The sequence below is a fragment of the Macaca thibetana genome, chromosome Y (assembly GCF_024542745.1).
Source record: "Macaca thibetana thibetana isolate TM-01 chromosome Y, ASM2454274v1, whole genome shotgun sequence".
NCBI lineage: Eukaryota > Metazoa > Chordata > Mammalia > Primates > Cercopithecidae > Macaca > Macaca thibetana.
In genome coordinates, this window is record NC_065599.1 from 11,063,391 (window position 1) to 11,079,319 (window position 15,929).

A 15,929-nucleotide genomic window follows, 5' to 3' on the forward strand; every position below is an offset into this window, starting at 1 on the left:
CCCTGAACTCTTCCCCCAGGACCAATCCTCTATGGGGCAGCCTTTACTTCCCACAACCTTGAAGCCTCAGCAAACGGGCAGTTCCCACAGAAATGACTGAACATTTCACTGTGAGTTCACAGAGGGCTGAGAGTTTAGACCCTGTAGTGATTCTGCAGAGCAGGTGGGCATCATGGGATGGAGAGAGAAAAGAGACAGAAAACAAGGTAACTGTACCTTCTCCACCTGAAACGCCATCCGCAAGGTCAGCATCTGAGAAGCTACCTGGGAAAGAAAATACAGCATCATCTGTCAACCTGGAACTCCTCCCAGGGTCTTCATGTCTTAGAATAAAGGAAAAACTCAGGAAAACCAGCCTGTTCATCAACATAGTGAAACCCCATCTCTACTAAGAATATAAAAATTAGCTGGGTGTGGTGACAGGCACATGTAATCCCAGCTACTTGGGAGGATGAGGCAGGAGAATCACTTGAACCCTGGAGGTGGAGGTTGCAGTGAGCCAAGATGGCACCACTGCACTCCAGCCTGGGCAACAAGAGCTAAACTCAGTCTCAAAACAAAACAAAACAAAAAATCATAAATAAAGTGGAAAAATGTGAGCATAATATTGCATGCTGGCAATATTTAATGTCTGTAAATAAATGAAGAAGGTTTATAAATCAATAATGTCATATCAGAATATAAGAATAAAAGGCAAAGCATACAATACACAAAATAAGAAGTACCCACGGCCAATGGATGCAGGTTGTTTTTTTTTTTAATTTTAGAAGTAAAGTCATGAAACCAGGAGAAAGTTGACGGAATATTTCACACTATTTGCAAAGGTTTCCCAGGTGATAACTAATATTGGAGATGGTGTGAAGACAGGGACATTTGCACACACCCCTGGCATCAAAATAAATTGCTAAAATTCTGCAGCAAATTAAAAACCAGGTCAAAAGCTATACAAGTACTCATACACATTGATCTAAACAACTTGAATGCTAGAAATTTCTTCGAAGGAATAAAAATAGTGCATGGAGTTGACTCAGATTTGCTTTGTTAATTCATAATTCTAAAATGCCAGAAGAAACACAACATTTTCAGAATTAAAGGAAGTATATAATTATATATGTAGTATGTAATAGTACATGATTATCGGTAAAAGTCATACGATAGAAATGATTATGTGACATGAAAAAATGTTCATGGAATATCAGTAAGCAAAAAGTAATGTTACAATGCAGTATAAACAAAAGACTTGGAACTTTGCTTAAAATTTATTTCATTTAGATTAATATATAGGCTGGGTGAGGTGGCTCGTGCCTATAATCTCAAGAGATTTGGGACGCTGAGGCAAGAGGATTGCTTGAGGCCAGGAGTTTCAGACCAGCCTGGGCAACATACTGAGACCCCATCTCTACAAAAAATGACAAAACTAACTGGTCACGGTGCTGTGTGCCTGTAGCCCCAGCTTCTTGAAAGACTGAGGCAGGGGGATCTCTCTAGCCCAGGAGTTGGAGGCTGTGGTATGCTCCTATGTTTAATATGATCACACCACTGTACTCTAGCCTGGACAACACAGTGAGACCCTGTCTCAAAAAAAAAAAAAAGATACATAAAATACTAGCACTAATCGCCATCAAAATGTCAACAAGATGTGGACATCATTAATATATTTCTGTGTTAAAAATTAAATATGTAAACAAAAAAACCCTAAGCATATAAACTTTCAACAATCATTCAGCTAAAAAAAAAACTGGTGCTATTCAAATTACACTGAAAATGCTGTAATATGTCAGAAAATACTTTTTTCTTAAATATTTAAGGGCAAAAAGATTTAAAACACACTAGCTTCTCCATAAGGAATGTGTATGCCAATACTTTTCTCTTTATTAAGTCTATATTTAAATTCTTGTATTCAATTTTTTAGAAGTTCCATAAGATGGAACTTGGAAGTAAAAGTAGCAAACTAGGCCAGGCACAGTGGCTCATATCTGTAATCCCAGCACTTTCGGGAAGCCAAGGTGGGCGGATCACTTGAGGTCAGGAGTTCGAGACCAGCCTGGCCAACACAGCAAAACCCTGACTCTACTAAACATACAAAAATTAGCTGGGCATGGCAGTGTGTGCCTGTAATTCCAGCTACTCAGGAGGCTGATGCAGGAGAATCACTTGAACCCAGTAGGTGGAGGTTGCAGTGAGCCAAGATGGCACAACTGCACTCCAGCCTGGGTGACAGAGCGAGACTCTGTCTCAAAAAAAAAAAAGCAAATTAAAAATAAAATCCAAGCTGAATATCTATTTTTGAAAGGTACATTTTCCACTACATGAACACGGGCATTATACTGCACAGGCAGTCAACAGTAAGCACACACTCATCTGAAATCACCTCGTCTCAGCTGACATAAATATCACTGAATTCTGAACCACATGGAGACAGCTCACAGGGTCAGAGACTCTTACCAGAGGAACCAGACTGGTTGGGGTTTGGATTTGGCTTCGGCTTGGGTGGGTTCGGTGGTGGTGGGTCGTCTGTTTGTGAAAGATGAGAGTTGCAATGATAAGTGCCTTGCAGTAAAGAAAATGAAACATCAGTTTACATACAGACGGTTCCCTCAGCAGAAACTGGACCTTGGCCTTTGTCCTGGTGGGGATACCCATACACACAGTCTCCTGCCAATTTCCTCCCATCAACTTTGAGCCACAGTTCTTAATTTCAAGTATGTTCAATAAAAATTAAAGCGGGTATCCACACCAGCTGCAGAATTTCTGGGGCCAAAATAAAAAGGTGGGACCCATTTTTCAAATTCTGTTAAGTATTCCAAGATGGCGGCACCAGAACAGTAAACCAGTATGGTGCCCATGTCAAACCAACATGCCATGGGGTCCCGTGCCACTGCACAGGTCACATGCTCGTGAGGCCAGCCCTGGCCAGGGTAGGCACATGTGTCTCATGTCCTTCCAAAGGCTGTAACAGTTTTAAAATAAAAGCACATGTACTGGTTGTAAAGAAAAACCCAACGACAACAGCAAGAACAAACCAACATACCTATTCCCTAGGTTTCCACTGTGAAAGCTGGCTCCCTTTATAATTTAAATGGGAGAATTCTCTCTGAAATGATCATAATTGGGTGATAATAAGCAGGCCAGCAGCAGAAGAGATTAAAGGATAATACTCACCATTTCCTCCATCAACGACAGCATCTCCTAAGTCAAAGTCATCCCCTAAAAGAGGAAAAAAAGCAGTTAATACCAAATTTCAGAGAGAAACGAGGAAGGAATGATCATGAACAGATCGAAAAACCACCACAGCCCCACATTCCTGAATACTTTTCTGAATATCAGCTTGACCAGGATCTCATTAGAAAAAGTGAATTCCTGACCATTTTTACATCACTATTCTCTCAGACTAAAAGAGTAAAAAACAAAAAGAGACACAGAGAGACAAAGAGCTAGGAGAGAAGCTCTCAGAGGAGGGGCAGGGGAGAGACAGACAGAAATAAAGTAATTTATAAATGAATTGTGTTGCCTGGACCAAGGTGAAATTCCAATTCCGCCTGCTCATGATTTTCTCCTGTTGACTCCCCATCCCATCACCCTCTCCTCCCAGGTCCCTAACAACTTTTGAAAGGCAGACCCCAAGAGAAGAGGACAGATGACTGTGATTAGATTTAGGCTAGAGGGTGTCTAAAATGCGGCTCTGGCAACCCACATGTGCTCTGCAATGGACGTGACAATTCACCATGGCCTCAGATCTTGTCTTCTAGTAGGAAGAATGATTTTGAATACCCAACTAAGATGGAGGAATGGTTGCTGGCATCCACCCAACAGCACGTACTGAGCCATCCTGAGTCACGTATGGGAATTTCCAGTCCCTTCCTCAAGGAGACTGTAAGAGTACAAATCCAGACGTTCAACACCTACTCATTGGGTGCTGTCTGCACGACTGCATAGTTCAAGGATCTGGGGACACGGGTCCCTTTGCTCATGAGCTGACACTCTAGACAGGAAGTCCACTAATGAAGTGGAGCTATTCATGTTTTATATTAGAAAACTCAGAAGTGCTAAGACAAGACAGTGATGCCGTAAGTTTGGGCATCATTTTTACTCTGTTTATCCGCCAGTGGGGTTGACCCTTGGGCAATTCCATCATGTGGCCCTTGTTTCTGACTTTTGTTTCTGCCTTTTGTATTTTGTAAAAATACAAAAAATTAGCCGGAAAAAAAAAGGGAGAAGAAAATCTAAAGACAGAGTAACTCAGATCCTTAGAATAAAAGCACCCGGAGATATTGTCCCAATGACCCCAAAACATTTCACATCAGCAACCATTCTCTCCTGGAATCACCAGATGCAATGTCCACATCTTAACACAATTCCAGCATGAACCAGACTCCGCCCGGAGCACTCCAATCACTTCTCTCTTCTTTCTAGTTGCCTAAGTCCCGTCCTGCTGTGACAGAAAATGATTTGTTCTTTTTCTTTGCATACTAGGAACAAGTCCTTCTCACCAGCACTGGGCTTCTTGGGGGTTGCAGTGGGTTTCTTGCCTTCTTTGTCTAAAGAGAGAAGACATTTTAGTCAGTCAAAGTTGCGGCTGGGAAAACAAGTGTCAACTCTTTTGTGGTGAAGGCTGTTTCATTTTCTTGGAAACAGCTGGAGAATGTTTTTAGCATTGTTTTTCCTCTCCAGCCCAAGTGCGCTGAGCTTCACAGGATGACTCTTGAGCCCAGAAGACAGGCACAGAGGCTGCTACCAGCCATGGTTTCCACAGAGACCAGGGGCCCCTTCTCCACATTTTTTTTTTTTTTTTTTTTTTTGATACCAAGTCTTGCTCTGTCACCCAGGCTGGAGTGCAATGGTATGGTCTCCACTCACCACAACCTCTGCCTCCTGGGTTCAAGCAATTCTCCCGCCTCAGCCTCCCGAGTAGCTGGGTTTACAGGCGCATGCCATCACTTTCGGCTAATTTTTTGTATTTTTACTAGAGATGGGGTTTCACCATTTTGGCCAGGCTGGTCTCGAACTCCTGACCTCAGGTGATCCACCCACCTCAGCCTCCCAAAGTGCTGGGATGACAGGCGTGAGCCACCGCGCGCCCAGCCCTTTTCCACTTCTTGACATTAAATGGGACTGTGACCGAGATGTAAGCCAGGAAGGCAGGAGAATGGCAAAGTTAGGAGAAAAACTGCCCTTTCAGAGCCCAAGATCTATGCATGAGAAGGAGACACCGGATTGATGGTTGAAAGGCTGTTCACATTTCTCATATGAAACACACTTTTGGCTCCGTCAGGCCTCTGCCTAGGCTGCCCCCTCTGGGAATGGAAGTCTCAGGCAAATCAGGTGCAGGTTTTAAGACTAAGGGCACCTCCCACTGCAGTGAACCCCTGTTCCCAAGGGCTAAGAAGGGGTAGGTGATCAGGAAAGAGATGATCCCCATTAGCACTGTTTCTCTCAAACCATCGGCATTGCACCACAGGACATAAAATTAAAAGCTGGCCACGTGCAGTGGCTCGCGTCTGCAATCCTCTCACACCTCAGCACTTTGGGAGGCTGAGGTGCAAGGACTGCTTGAGCTCACGTGGTCAAGGCTGCAGTGAGCCAAGATCCCACCACGGCACTCCAACCTGAGCAACGCAGTGAGACCCCGTATTGCTTACTGTACCAGGTGAGGTGGCACATGCCTGTAGTCCCAGCTACTCAGGAGGCTGAGGTGGGAGAACTGCTTGAGCCCAGACGGTCAAGGCTGCCGTGAGCCAAGATCCCAACACTGCACTCCAACCTGAGCAACACAGTGTCTCAAAAAAAAAAAAAAAAAAAAAAAAAAAAAAGTAAAACATAAAAAAGTGAAGAGGGTGGCCAGGCTCAGTGGCTCATGCCTGTAATCCCAGCACTTTGGGAGGCAAAGGTGGGCAGATTACGAGGTCAGGAGTTCGAGACCAGCCTGACCAACGTGGTGAAACCCCATCTCTACTGAAAATACAAAAACTAGCCAGGCATGGTGGTGCATGCCTATAATCCTAGCTACTTAGGAGGTGGAGGTAGGAGAATCACTTGAACCTGGGAGGTGGAGGTTGCAGTGAGCCAAGATCGCGCCACTGCGCTCTAGCCTGGGCGAGAGAGAGAGACTCCATCTCAAAAACAAACAAACAAAAAAAAGTGAAGAGGGCTGTCCTGGGTCCATTCCTCCAAAATCCACATCCACCCCAAACCTCAATAGGTGCTCTTATTTGGAAACAGGGTCTTTGCAGTTGTAATTTACTTAAGATGAAGTTAGAACAGATTAGGATAGATCCTAATGACTGGTGCCCTTATAAGAAGGAAATTTGGATACATGGAGACACAGGGAAGAGACCAGTGTAGACAAAGGCAGAGCCTAGAGTGATGTGGCCACAAGCACAGGGACACCTGGAGCCCTCAAAAGCTGGGAGAGGCAGGAAGGATCCCCCCCTAGAGCCACCAAAAAGAACTGGATATAACTGCAGTGGATTGAGCAGTGGTTCCCCCAAAAGACATATCTACATCCTAAGCCTAGAACCTGGTATTGAGACTTTATTTGGAAATAGGGTCTTTGCAGATGTGCTTGAGAAGGATCTTGAGATGAGGTTATCCTGGAGTATGGTGGCCCTAAACCCAATCACAAGTGTCCTTGTAAAAGAAAGAAAAGGAGACAGAGACACAGAGGAGGAGGCCCCATGGAGAAGGAGGCAGAGACTGGAGTGATGCGGCCACAAGCCCAGGGACACCTGGAGTCCCCAGGAGCTGGGAAAGGCAGGAAGGACCCTCCCCTAGAGCTCCCTAGAGGGAGCATGGGTCTGTCTACACCTTGATCTCAGACTTCCGTTGTCCAGGTCTGGAAGATGGTAAATCCCTGTGGTTTAAGCCCCCAGTTGGTGGTACCTTTTTATGGCAGCCCCAGAAAACAAATACAAAGGGATGACAAGACCCAGAAGCAGATAGAGTGATAAGACGGATTCCTTCAATTCCTTTTCCCATGCCCTTCACCGAGGGCTCTGGGTGAGGAGCAGGAGACAGGAAGAGCTGCAGAAAAAGGAAGGAGTGGCCCCATGGAGAGAGTGGGTGCCGATTTTGAGAGGGAGGATGCCAGGACTGGACGCCCCTCTCTCCAGGGGGACCTCCATTTGCTCACCTCCTCTAGCCCCTTCCCCAAGCACCTGGCAAGTTTTCGCTCGGCCTTCGACCATCACAGGAGTGTGAATTATTCCACCAGGGTGGTTCGTTTATCTTAACGAGGGCATCTTGCTTTTCCTTGTCATCTATGAATCTAGTTTTTATAATAAGGCAGGTGGACACATACAGGCAGACCTCCTTCACTGCACTTTGTCTTAAGGTGCTTTGCAAATACTATGTGTTTTACAAACAGAAGGTCTGCAGCAACTCTGCGCCAAGCCAGACTCTCGGCATCATTTTTTCCAACAGCACATGCCCCACTTCCTGTCTCTGTATCTGCATTGTTTAGCAATAAGTTATTTTCAATTAGAGTAAACTGCTTTTAGAAGTAATGCTATTGCATACTTAACAGACTACAGTCAAGAGTAAATATAACACTTATATGTACTGGGAAGCCAAAAATTGCTATGACTCCCAGTACTGCGGTGTTCTAGAACCGAGCCGGAAATGTCTAGGATATGCCTGTATTTACTATGTTAACATAAAATATTGACAGGATTTTAAAAATTGATGTTGTTACTCACCAGGAAGGGCATCAGATAAATCGAAACCATCATCTAAGAGGGAAAAAAAGAGTCAACTTACAAACAAGAAAAATAAAAATAAATTTGAAAATTATAGAGATAAAAAATGGTAGGTGATTTTGACTTTTGTGACATTTAAAACGGCAACTTAAAAAAATTTACAAGGTGCTGTGATTTCTCTTTTCATTCTAAATATTCACTTTCATTCCTAAAAGTAAGAATATGTTAGCCTAGGTTTTAAAGAAACAATGACCTTCGAGCTTAGTAGAAATTAAAATAGTGGGAAAACGTGATCATTTTGTGTATTATTCTTAAAAGGCAGTTCCTTTGAAACAAAGGAGTGACAATTTTGAATATGTACTGAAAAGAACATGGGGAACAAAATTCTCCATTTTTTATTGGCAACTGTCCTGTAATTACAAACCAAAATATAGCGGAAACACTCAACAACCCAGAAAGACACATGCATTATGCATTAAAAAAAAAAAATCTCATGGAATCTCACAGAATGAGGAAACTGTCACGCTCAATTATTGATAGGCTATCCTGTTTCTACAGTTTTTAATTACAAGAATTTCAATGCTAGTTCAACGTGGCCATCTCTGGCGCACTGAAGAAAAGCCAAATTCAGGAAAATTTGGAAAAGTCGACTTGGACTGTTTGGTTAACTGGAGGAAGAGTTAGGATAATCGTCAACATCCAGCGTCCCCATTCCTCAGCACCAAAGGGTGCAACACCTCTCAACCGTCAGGAAGCACCTGCAGTGGGTGCTGAGGGGTCCAAGAACAACCCGCGGGAGCCCTGTGAACAACAGAAATGTGTCCAGTTCCACAGCAGGTGCAAGTGACCGGGCCATGCTCCTGTGTGTATAAATGAAGAGTGCATGCATATGTCACAGGGCTGTGTGTGTGCGTGTGCATGTATATTTGGGCATTTGCAGTGCAAATGTATGTATTTGTGGGTTTTGTGTGCATGCATGGGGTGTGTAGGTGGGTTCTCTGTGTGTATATGTGTATGTATGTGTTGTGTGTGCATATATACAAGTGCATGTATGAGTGGGTTTGCATATGTGCATATGTGTGGGCGTGTTTTGTGTAACTGTGGAGGTGCATTTTGTGGGTTTGTGCCTGTGTGTGTGTATACGCAGTGTGTGTTTTCTGTGTGCATATGTGTCAGTGCATGTTCGTGTAGGTTTGTGTGTGCATATGCAGGTGTGCGTAGTGTGTAGCTGCTTCTGTGTGCCTATGGATAGTTGCATGTATGTGTGGGTTCTGTGTGCAAATGTGTGGGTGTTATGTATGCATATGTGTAGGTGCATGTATATGTGGGTTTGTGTGTGTATGTGTAGGCAGATGTAGTGTGTATGTTTTTCATGTGCATGTGTGCAGTTGCATGCATGTGTGTGTGCATGTGTCAATGTGTGTATGTGTAGGTGCGTTTGTGTGTGCGTGTGTAGGTGTGTGCATTTGTGGGTTTGTGCGTGCATGTGTAGGTGTGTGCATTTGTGGGTTTGTGCGTGCGTGTGTAGGTGTGTGCATTTGTGGGTTTGTGTGTGCGTGTGTAGGTGTGTGCATTTGTGGGTTTGTGCGTGCATGTGTAGGTGTGTGCATTTGTGGGTTTGTGTATGCGTGTGTAGTGTGGTGTGTTTCCATGTGTGCATATGCGTAGGTGCATGTATGCACGTGCTGTGTGCACACATGTAGTTGTGTGCACGTGTGCGTATGGGTAGGTGTGCATAGTGTGAAGGCGTGTATTGAGTATGTACATACAGGTAGGTGTGTCTATGTCTGCTTGTATGTCTGTGTGTGTGTACCCATGGCTGCTGGTGTGTTTCTGTGTGTGTCAACAGTAAGTAGAAAGTAGACTAAATCCTCAGAACAGCTCTGTGGGCCCCATGCCAGCAACCAGAGTGGAGTTGTTTCCACAACCTCAGAGACCTGAAATGGCTTTTTCTACAACAGGACGTTTGCCAGACATAACAAATGCAATTACAGCTCCTCCTGCAGCATGCGGCAGATCTTTAGACAGTAGCAAGGGAGGATCCTACTGATCTGGAATAAACCATAAGGCATGTACACACACAAGCATATATATATGCATTCATGTTCATATGTTTCCATAGAAATCTATAACTGTATTTTTTGAAGTTGTATTACTTTTTCTTTATTTACATCTTACCTCACGTATTTATTTGTGGTGCACACAGTTCAAAGCTACTGTCTTAGGCATTTTCAAGCATGCAATGCATTCTTGCTAACCACAGTCACCCTGAGTACAGAAGACCCCTGAACTTATCCCTTCCTATCTGACGGAAATGTTGTACCCTTTACCCATCATTTCCCCATTTCCCTCACCCCTCACTCCCAAGCCCTTGGTCACGCCATTCCACTCTGCTTCTATGAGTTCAATGTTTTTAGATTCCACGTAAGTGTGTTTGGGTCAGACGGTATTTGTCTTTCTGTGCCCAGCTTACTGCACTTAACATCATGTCCTCCAGTTCCATCCATGTTGGTGCAAATGTCAGGACTTCCTTTTTTTTTTTTTTTTTTTTTTTTTTGAGACAGAGTCTCACTCTGTTGCCCAAGCTGGAGTGCAGTGGTGCAATCTTGGCTCACTGCAACCTCCGCCTCCCGGGTTCAAGCAATTCTCCTGCCTCAGCCTCCTGAGTAGCTGGGATTACAGGTACCCGCCACCACACCCAGCTAATTTTTTGTATTTTTTGTAGAGACAGGGTTTCACCATGTTGGCCAGGCTTTGTGTGTGCGCATGTGTAGGTGTGTGCATTTGTGGGTTTGTGTGTGCATGTGTAGGTGTGGGACACAGAGTCCCACCCTCACCATTTTCTCCTCGGGTGACTAACACTTAAGATAGCTTCCCAAACACCACCCCACAGAGAATAGGGAGGAAAGGGGGGTGACCAGCTCTTGATTTCATACAAAGGTGGGCCCTCTCAATCACCCATGATCAAGCGTTCACTCCCTGGTAAAATATGGTACTGCAGACACCTCTGAGGCTAATTTTCCAGGTGTGTGAGGGACGCAGTCCCCCAGGTGTGTGAGGGAGGCAGTCCCCCAGGTGTGTGAGGGAGGCAGTCTCCCAGGTGTGTGAGGGACGCAGTCCCCCAGGTGTGTGAGGGAGGCAGTCCCCCAGGTGTGTGAGGGAGGCAGTCCCCCAGGTGTGTGAGGGAGGCAGTCTCCCAGGTGTGTGAGGGAGGCAGTCCCCCAGGTGTGTGAGGGACGCAGTCCCCCAGGTGTGTGAGGGAGGCAGTCCCCCAGGTGTGTGAGGGAGGCAGTCCCCCAGGTGTGTGAGGGAGGCAGTCCCCCAGGTGTGTGAGGGAGGCAGTCCCCCAGGTGTGTGAGGGAGGCAGTCCCCCAGGTGTGTGAGGGACGCAGTCCCCCAGGTGTGTGAGGGAGGCAGTCCCCCAGGTGTGTGAGGGAGGCAGTCCCCCAGGTGTGTGAGGGAGGCAGTCCCCCAGGTGTGTGAGGGACGCAGTCCCCCAGGTGTGTGAGGGACGCAGTCCCCCAGGTGTGTGAGGGACGCAGTCTCCCAGGTGTGTGAGGGAGGCAGTCCCCCAGGTGTGTGAGGGAGGCAGTCCCCCAGGTGTATACAAATGCACATGCTACTGGCTTGAAGCCTCATGGGGAAGCAAACCCAATCAATGATCATGAGGCAGTAAAGGAACCTCTGTAAATGAAGCTGTCGTCTCCTAACTCAGTCCACTGGTCTCTTTATTTCCTAGGACTCATCTCCCAATTCATCACATTCCCTGAGCTTTCAGGTGGTAGGCAGGAAATTGTGGGCTCACAGCAGACACCCCCACTTTCTTTTTTGCTCCTGAAAACGACCTCCGGGGCTGCAAATGTGAAGAAAACACCATCAAAACCCACCCAGCAGGAGCTGCAACCATGCCCTTAGAGAAGGAGCCTGGTGGAGAACTCAGGTGCCCATGTTGAATGTTCACGGTGTTCAGCTTCTCTGCAAAATTGCAAAGAGACCACACCCTCGGCAGAACCCCCTACTGCCACTGCGGTTTCCACCCGGCCCTCTCAAAGCTCCAGATGTTTTGGGGACAGGGCAATGACTCATCAGGACAAGGCAGAACGGACCACAGATGGCATGAGTCAGTCTGACAAGACACTTTCTACTGATTCAAACCGTGTTTTCTTTTTCACATCAGCCAGGCAACTCGAAAAACAGGATGAACCTAGAGTGAAGTCCCTGAGGCCACATGGGGTGTGTGAGTTCCTCCGAAATGTGACCAGGGCTTGCACTATGTAGGAATGCGCTCAACCGTGGCAAACTCGGGAGGAGAGCCGGTACCTGGGTTCTCTTTTTTCTTTTTCTTTTTTTTTTTTTTTTTTTTTTTTCTTTTGAGGCAGAATCTTGCTCTGTTGCCCAGGCTGGAGTGCAGTGGCACGATCTCAACTCACTGCAACTTCCACCTCCTGGGTTCAAGTGATTCTCCTTCCTCAGCCTCCCAAGTAGCTGGGATTACGGGCATGTGCCACCACTTCCAGCTAATTCTTCTGTTTTTAATAGAGATGGGGTTTCACCATGTAGGCCAGGCTGGTCTCAAACTCCTGGCCTCAAGTGATCTGCTTGCCTTGGCCTCCCAAAGTGCAGGGATTACAGGTGTGAGCCACTGCGCCCGGACACTTGGGATATCTTAAACCCCATCATCACACCATTCAGGTGTTTCACATAAAATTAAAAGTTATCTGGGCGTGGTGGCACACGCCCGTAGTCCCAGTTACTTGGGAGGCTGAGGGAGGAGAAATGCTTGAACGCGGGAGGTGGAGGGTGCAGTGAACCGAGATCACACCACTGCACTCCAGCCTGAGCGACAGAGTGAGACTCCATCTCAAAATAAATAAATTAATTAGTTAAAAATTAGGCAGTTCCAAGATTCTTATAACTTTCAGATTTTCATAAGAATAACACAATCACGACATAGTAACAGCAGCAGCCAGGGATGTCATTTATGCAGTGCTGTGTGTGTGCCTGCAGCGTTCTCAATAATACTGTTAATCTTCATTAAGGGTGGGAGGATGAAGATCCCGCCACGGGCCTGGGTGTGCCTGCTGGAAAATGTCCGATTCACTCAGCCCCACCATCACCCCGGGGTGCTCACACCTGCTGATGGCCACTCCAGTACTCATCTGCTCCTGCTGCTTTTCCACGCCCTTTTCCAAAGCCCTCTAAACACAAACTTTCAGGACATTGTAGAAAAGGAGGGGGAGGAGGTGCAGAGGGCACATATGTGCTCTTTACTCATTGCTGAGTCTTTTTTTTTTTTTTTTTGAAACGGAGTCTCTCTCTGTCACCCAGGCTGGAGTGCAGTGGCGCGATCTCGACTCACTGCAAGCTCCACCTCCTGGGTTCACGCCATTCTCCTGCCTCAGCCTCCCGAGTAGCTGGGACTACAGGTGCCCGCTACCACGCCTGGCTAATTTTTTGTATTTTTAGTAGAGACGGGGTTCATCATGTTAGCCAAGGTGGCTCCTGACCTCGTGATCCGCCTGCCTCGGCCTCCCAAAGTGTTGGGATGACAGGCGAGAGCCACTGTGCCCAGCTCTTTTTTTTATTTTTTTGGAGGTCGGTGGAACCAGTCACATGGTCTGCCCCTAAAAACTTTCATTCTAGGTTTGAGGGGCCTCAGGAAGGGTCCCCAACCTAGAGATAACTGCAGTACAAAGAAAGCTCAGAACGGTGCAAGAGAAAATGCCTCCACATTGGAGCGAGTACCAGAAGTCCTCCTGTGTGGGAACAGCAGGAGGCAGCTGATACATTTCATTTTACCGTTTTATTCAGATGGTCCAAACACCCTTATTTTTCTGTTGCTTAAAACCAAATTGCTCTGGAAGTATTGTTCTCTTTTTCAAGATGTATCATTTAACACAGGGGAGATGACTGGTCACAGGATACAAAGTCTCCACGAGACAGGAGAAATAACTTGAGGAAAGCTCAGAGACACCATGGCGACTGCAATTAGTAACAATGGCTTGAATATTCAAAAACGACTAAAGGAGCCCATTCTTAAGTGTTCTCACCACACAAAAAAGTGCTGGGAAGTCTGTGAGGTTATGCATATTTAAATCCATTTCACCATGGATACATACATCAAGACACCACGTGCAACCGCATAAATAGATACAATGGGTATTTGTCAATTAAAAGAAATTAACACATCATTTAAAAAAATCTAGCTCCGAGGTCTTACCAAACATATTGTAAAATTACAGAAAAGAGCTTAATAGTGTGATAAATTGCTTCAGGAATACACTGGAGTGTCATAGTCTCAGAAACACTCCAGTGCTGGGTCCAGGATGTGTGCCAGTGACTGAATATCTGAGTACAGAAAACACAAGTGCAAGGAATTATGGACAAGTACAAGGAACTCCAAGTTCACCGAACACCCTACACTTTCGACTGAACCGCTGAGTCCAGCACAATCTGTTCCCCTCATGGAAAGCTATGAACGCAGTGGGTGACAGTGGCCACTGTGCCTGGAAACATTCTCTGCTGGTGAACTATGGAAAGGAAAGAGATTCGTGTTTCTAGCAATAAACTCGTCTGTCTTCTTAGCTTGAAAATTATATATAGGTGGCCGGGTGCAGTGGCTCACACCTATAATCCCAACACTTTGGGAGGCCAAGGTGGGAGGATCGCTTGAGCCCAGGAGTTCAACAGCAGCCTGGGCAACATGATGAAACTCCGTCTCTACAAAAAATGCAAAAATTAGACAGGTGAAGTGGTACACACCCGTGGTCCCAGCTACTTGGGAGGCTGAGGTGGGAGGATGGCCTGTGCCTGGGGGGGAGGTTGAGATTGCAGGGAGCTGAGACTGCACCATGGCACTGCAGCCTGGGCAACAGAGACACACCCTGCCTCAAAAAAATAGGCAGGGCGTGGTGGCTCACTCCCATAATCCCAACACTTTGGGAGGTCGAGGCAGGCAGATCATTGGGGTCAGGGGTTCGAGACCAGCCTGGCCAACATGGCAAGACCCATGTCTACTAAATTCGCTGGGCGTGGTAGCATGCACCTGTAGTCCCAGCTACTTGGGAGGCTGAGGCACAAGAGAATCTCTTGAACTCGGCAGGTGGAGGTTGCGGTGAGCCGAGATTGCACCACTGTGCTCTAGCCTGGGTGACAGAATGAGACTGTGTCTCAAAAAAAAAAAAAAAAAAAAGAAAGAAAGAAAGAAAAAAGAAAAAAAAAATGATATGCAGGTGGTTAAACTGCATTATATGCAGGTGGTTAAGCTGCACACGCTTCCTTGTCTGGGGTGACCTAACGTACAAGGTATCATCTCGGCTTCATCCTAACTGAGACAACAGCACGAGGGTGTAGACGTGATGGAACAAGCTCTTTTCTGTAATTTTACAATATGTCTGGTAAGAAGTGGGAAACTTTCTTTTGTTCTTGTGCCATAATTCTGGGAATGTCCCCTGAGCTATGCCAAGTTTCACAAGAGGCCAAAGAATGGTGTGAATGTTTGGGCTGGGCTGAGCACAACTCACACCGGCAGTTCTCATAGAATCACCCTGCCAGGGACCTGGGGAGATGTGGAACCCCAGGTCTCACCCCCAGACATCTTCATTCTGTGGTGTGGGGTGAGGCTCATGAGCCTGCATCTTTAACAAACTCCAGGGTGATGCTGAAGGACCCTGCCTTCAGGAGTTCTGGGGCTCAGAGGACAGCAAGGCAGGGCTGCTCGGGGTTCCCTGCTCTCTGTCCCAGTCACCCCTTCCGCAGGCAGATGCTAGCCCAGATCCCATTCCTACAGGAAACTGAGTCATTACCCCCCAACGCTAACGTGGAAACACCGGAAACTGACTTAGCAGCCTCAGCACTTTTTCCAACTTCATGCCAGTCACTCCCCGACTGCTGGTCTCCTTTCAAAGTGGTCTCTGCCCTGCAGTTCGGGGCTTGCTCGAAATAAACCCTCCGCCGGTCCCAACTATTAGCAGTTCACGGAGCCCTGTGTGTCTCTGTAAAATGACGCAAGGCCAACACACACACACACACACACACACACACACACACACACACACATTTAACAGCTCAGTTTGTTGACTACAGCTTTGTTATTCAAAGTAGTTACATTTTATAAAGTCTCAGTGAACACTGAATTAGTGAATAGTGAACTATTGCTCCTACGAAAAGACAGGATTGCGTTCCCAGAGGTCATCAACCAATCACTACCTAAGTGCGTTTTATGTGGGTTTCTGT

At 46.3% G+C, this 15,929-nt stretch overlaps 2 protein-coding genes across 5 annotated transcripts in view; both read right to left on the reverse strand.

Moving 5' to 3' along the window:
* Positions 1–15,929, reverse strand: part of RPS4Y1 (ribosomal protein S4 Y-linked 1) — a 381,935-nt gene that overhangs the window by 136,773 nt on the left and 229,233 nt on the right. The window lies entirely within an intron of this gene.
* CD99 (CD99 molecule (Xg blood group)) overlaps positions 1–15,929 on the reverse strand; it is a 48,561-nt gene that overhangs the window by 19,766 nt on the left and 12,866 nt on the right. For 3 of the 4 annotated variants that reach the window (XM_050777746.1, XM_050777747.1, XM_050777749.1), the window contains exons 2-6: positions 7,695–7,727; positions 4,491–4,538; positions 3,163–3,207; positions 2,446–2,514; positions 217–264 (exon numbers count right to left, since the gene is read on the reverse strand). In XM_050777746.1, coding sequence (XP_050633703.1) covers positions 217–264; positions 2,446–2,514; positions 3,163–3,207; positions 4,491–4,538; positions 7,695–7,727 — 243 coding nt within the window. The remainder of the gene's footprint in view (positions 1–216; positions 265–2,445; positions 2,515–3,162; positions 3,208–4,490; positions 4,539–7,694; positions 7,728–15,929) is intronic. The other variant, XM_050777748.1, reaches the window with a different exon arrangement.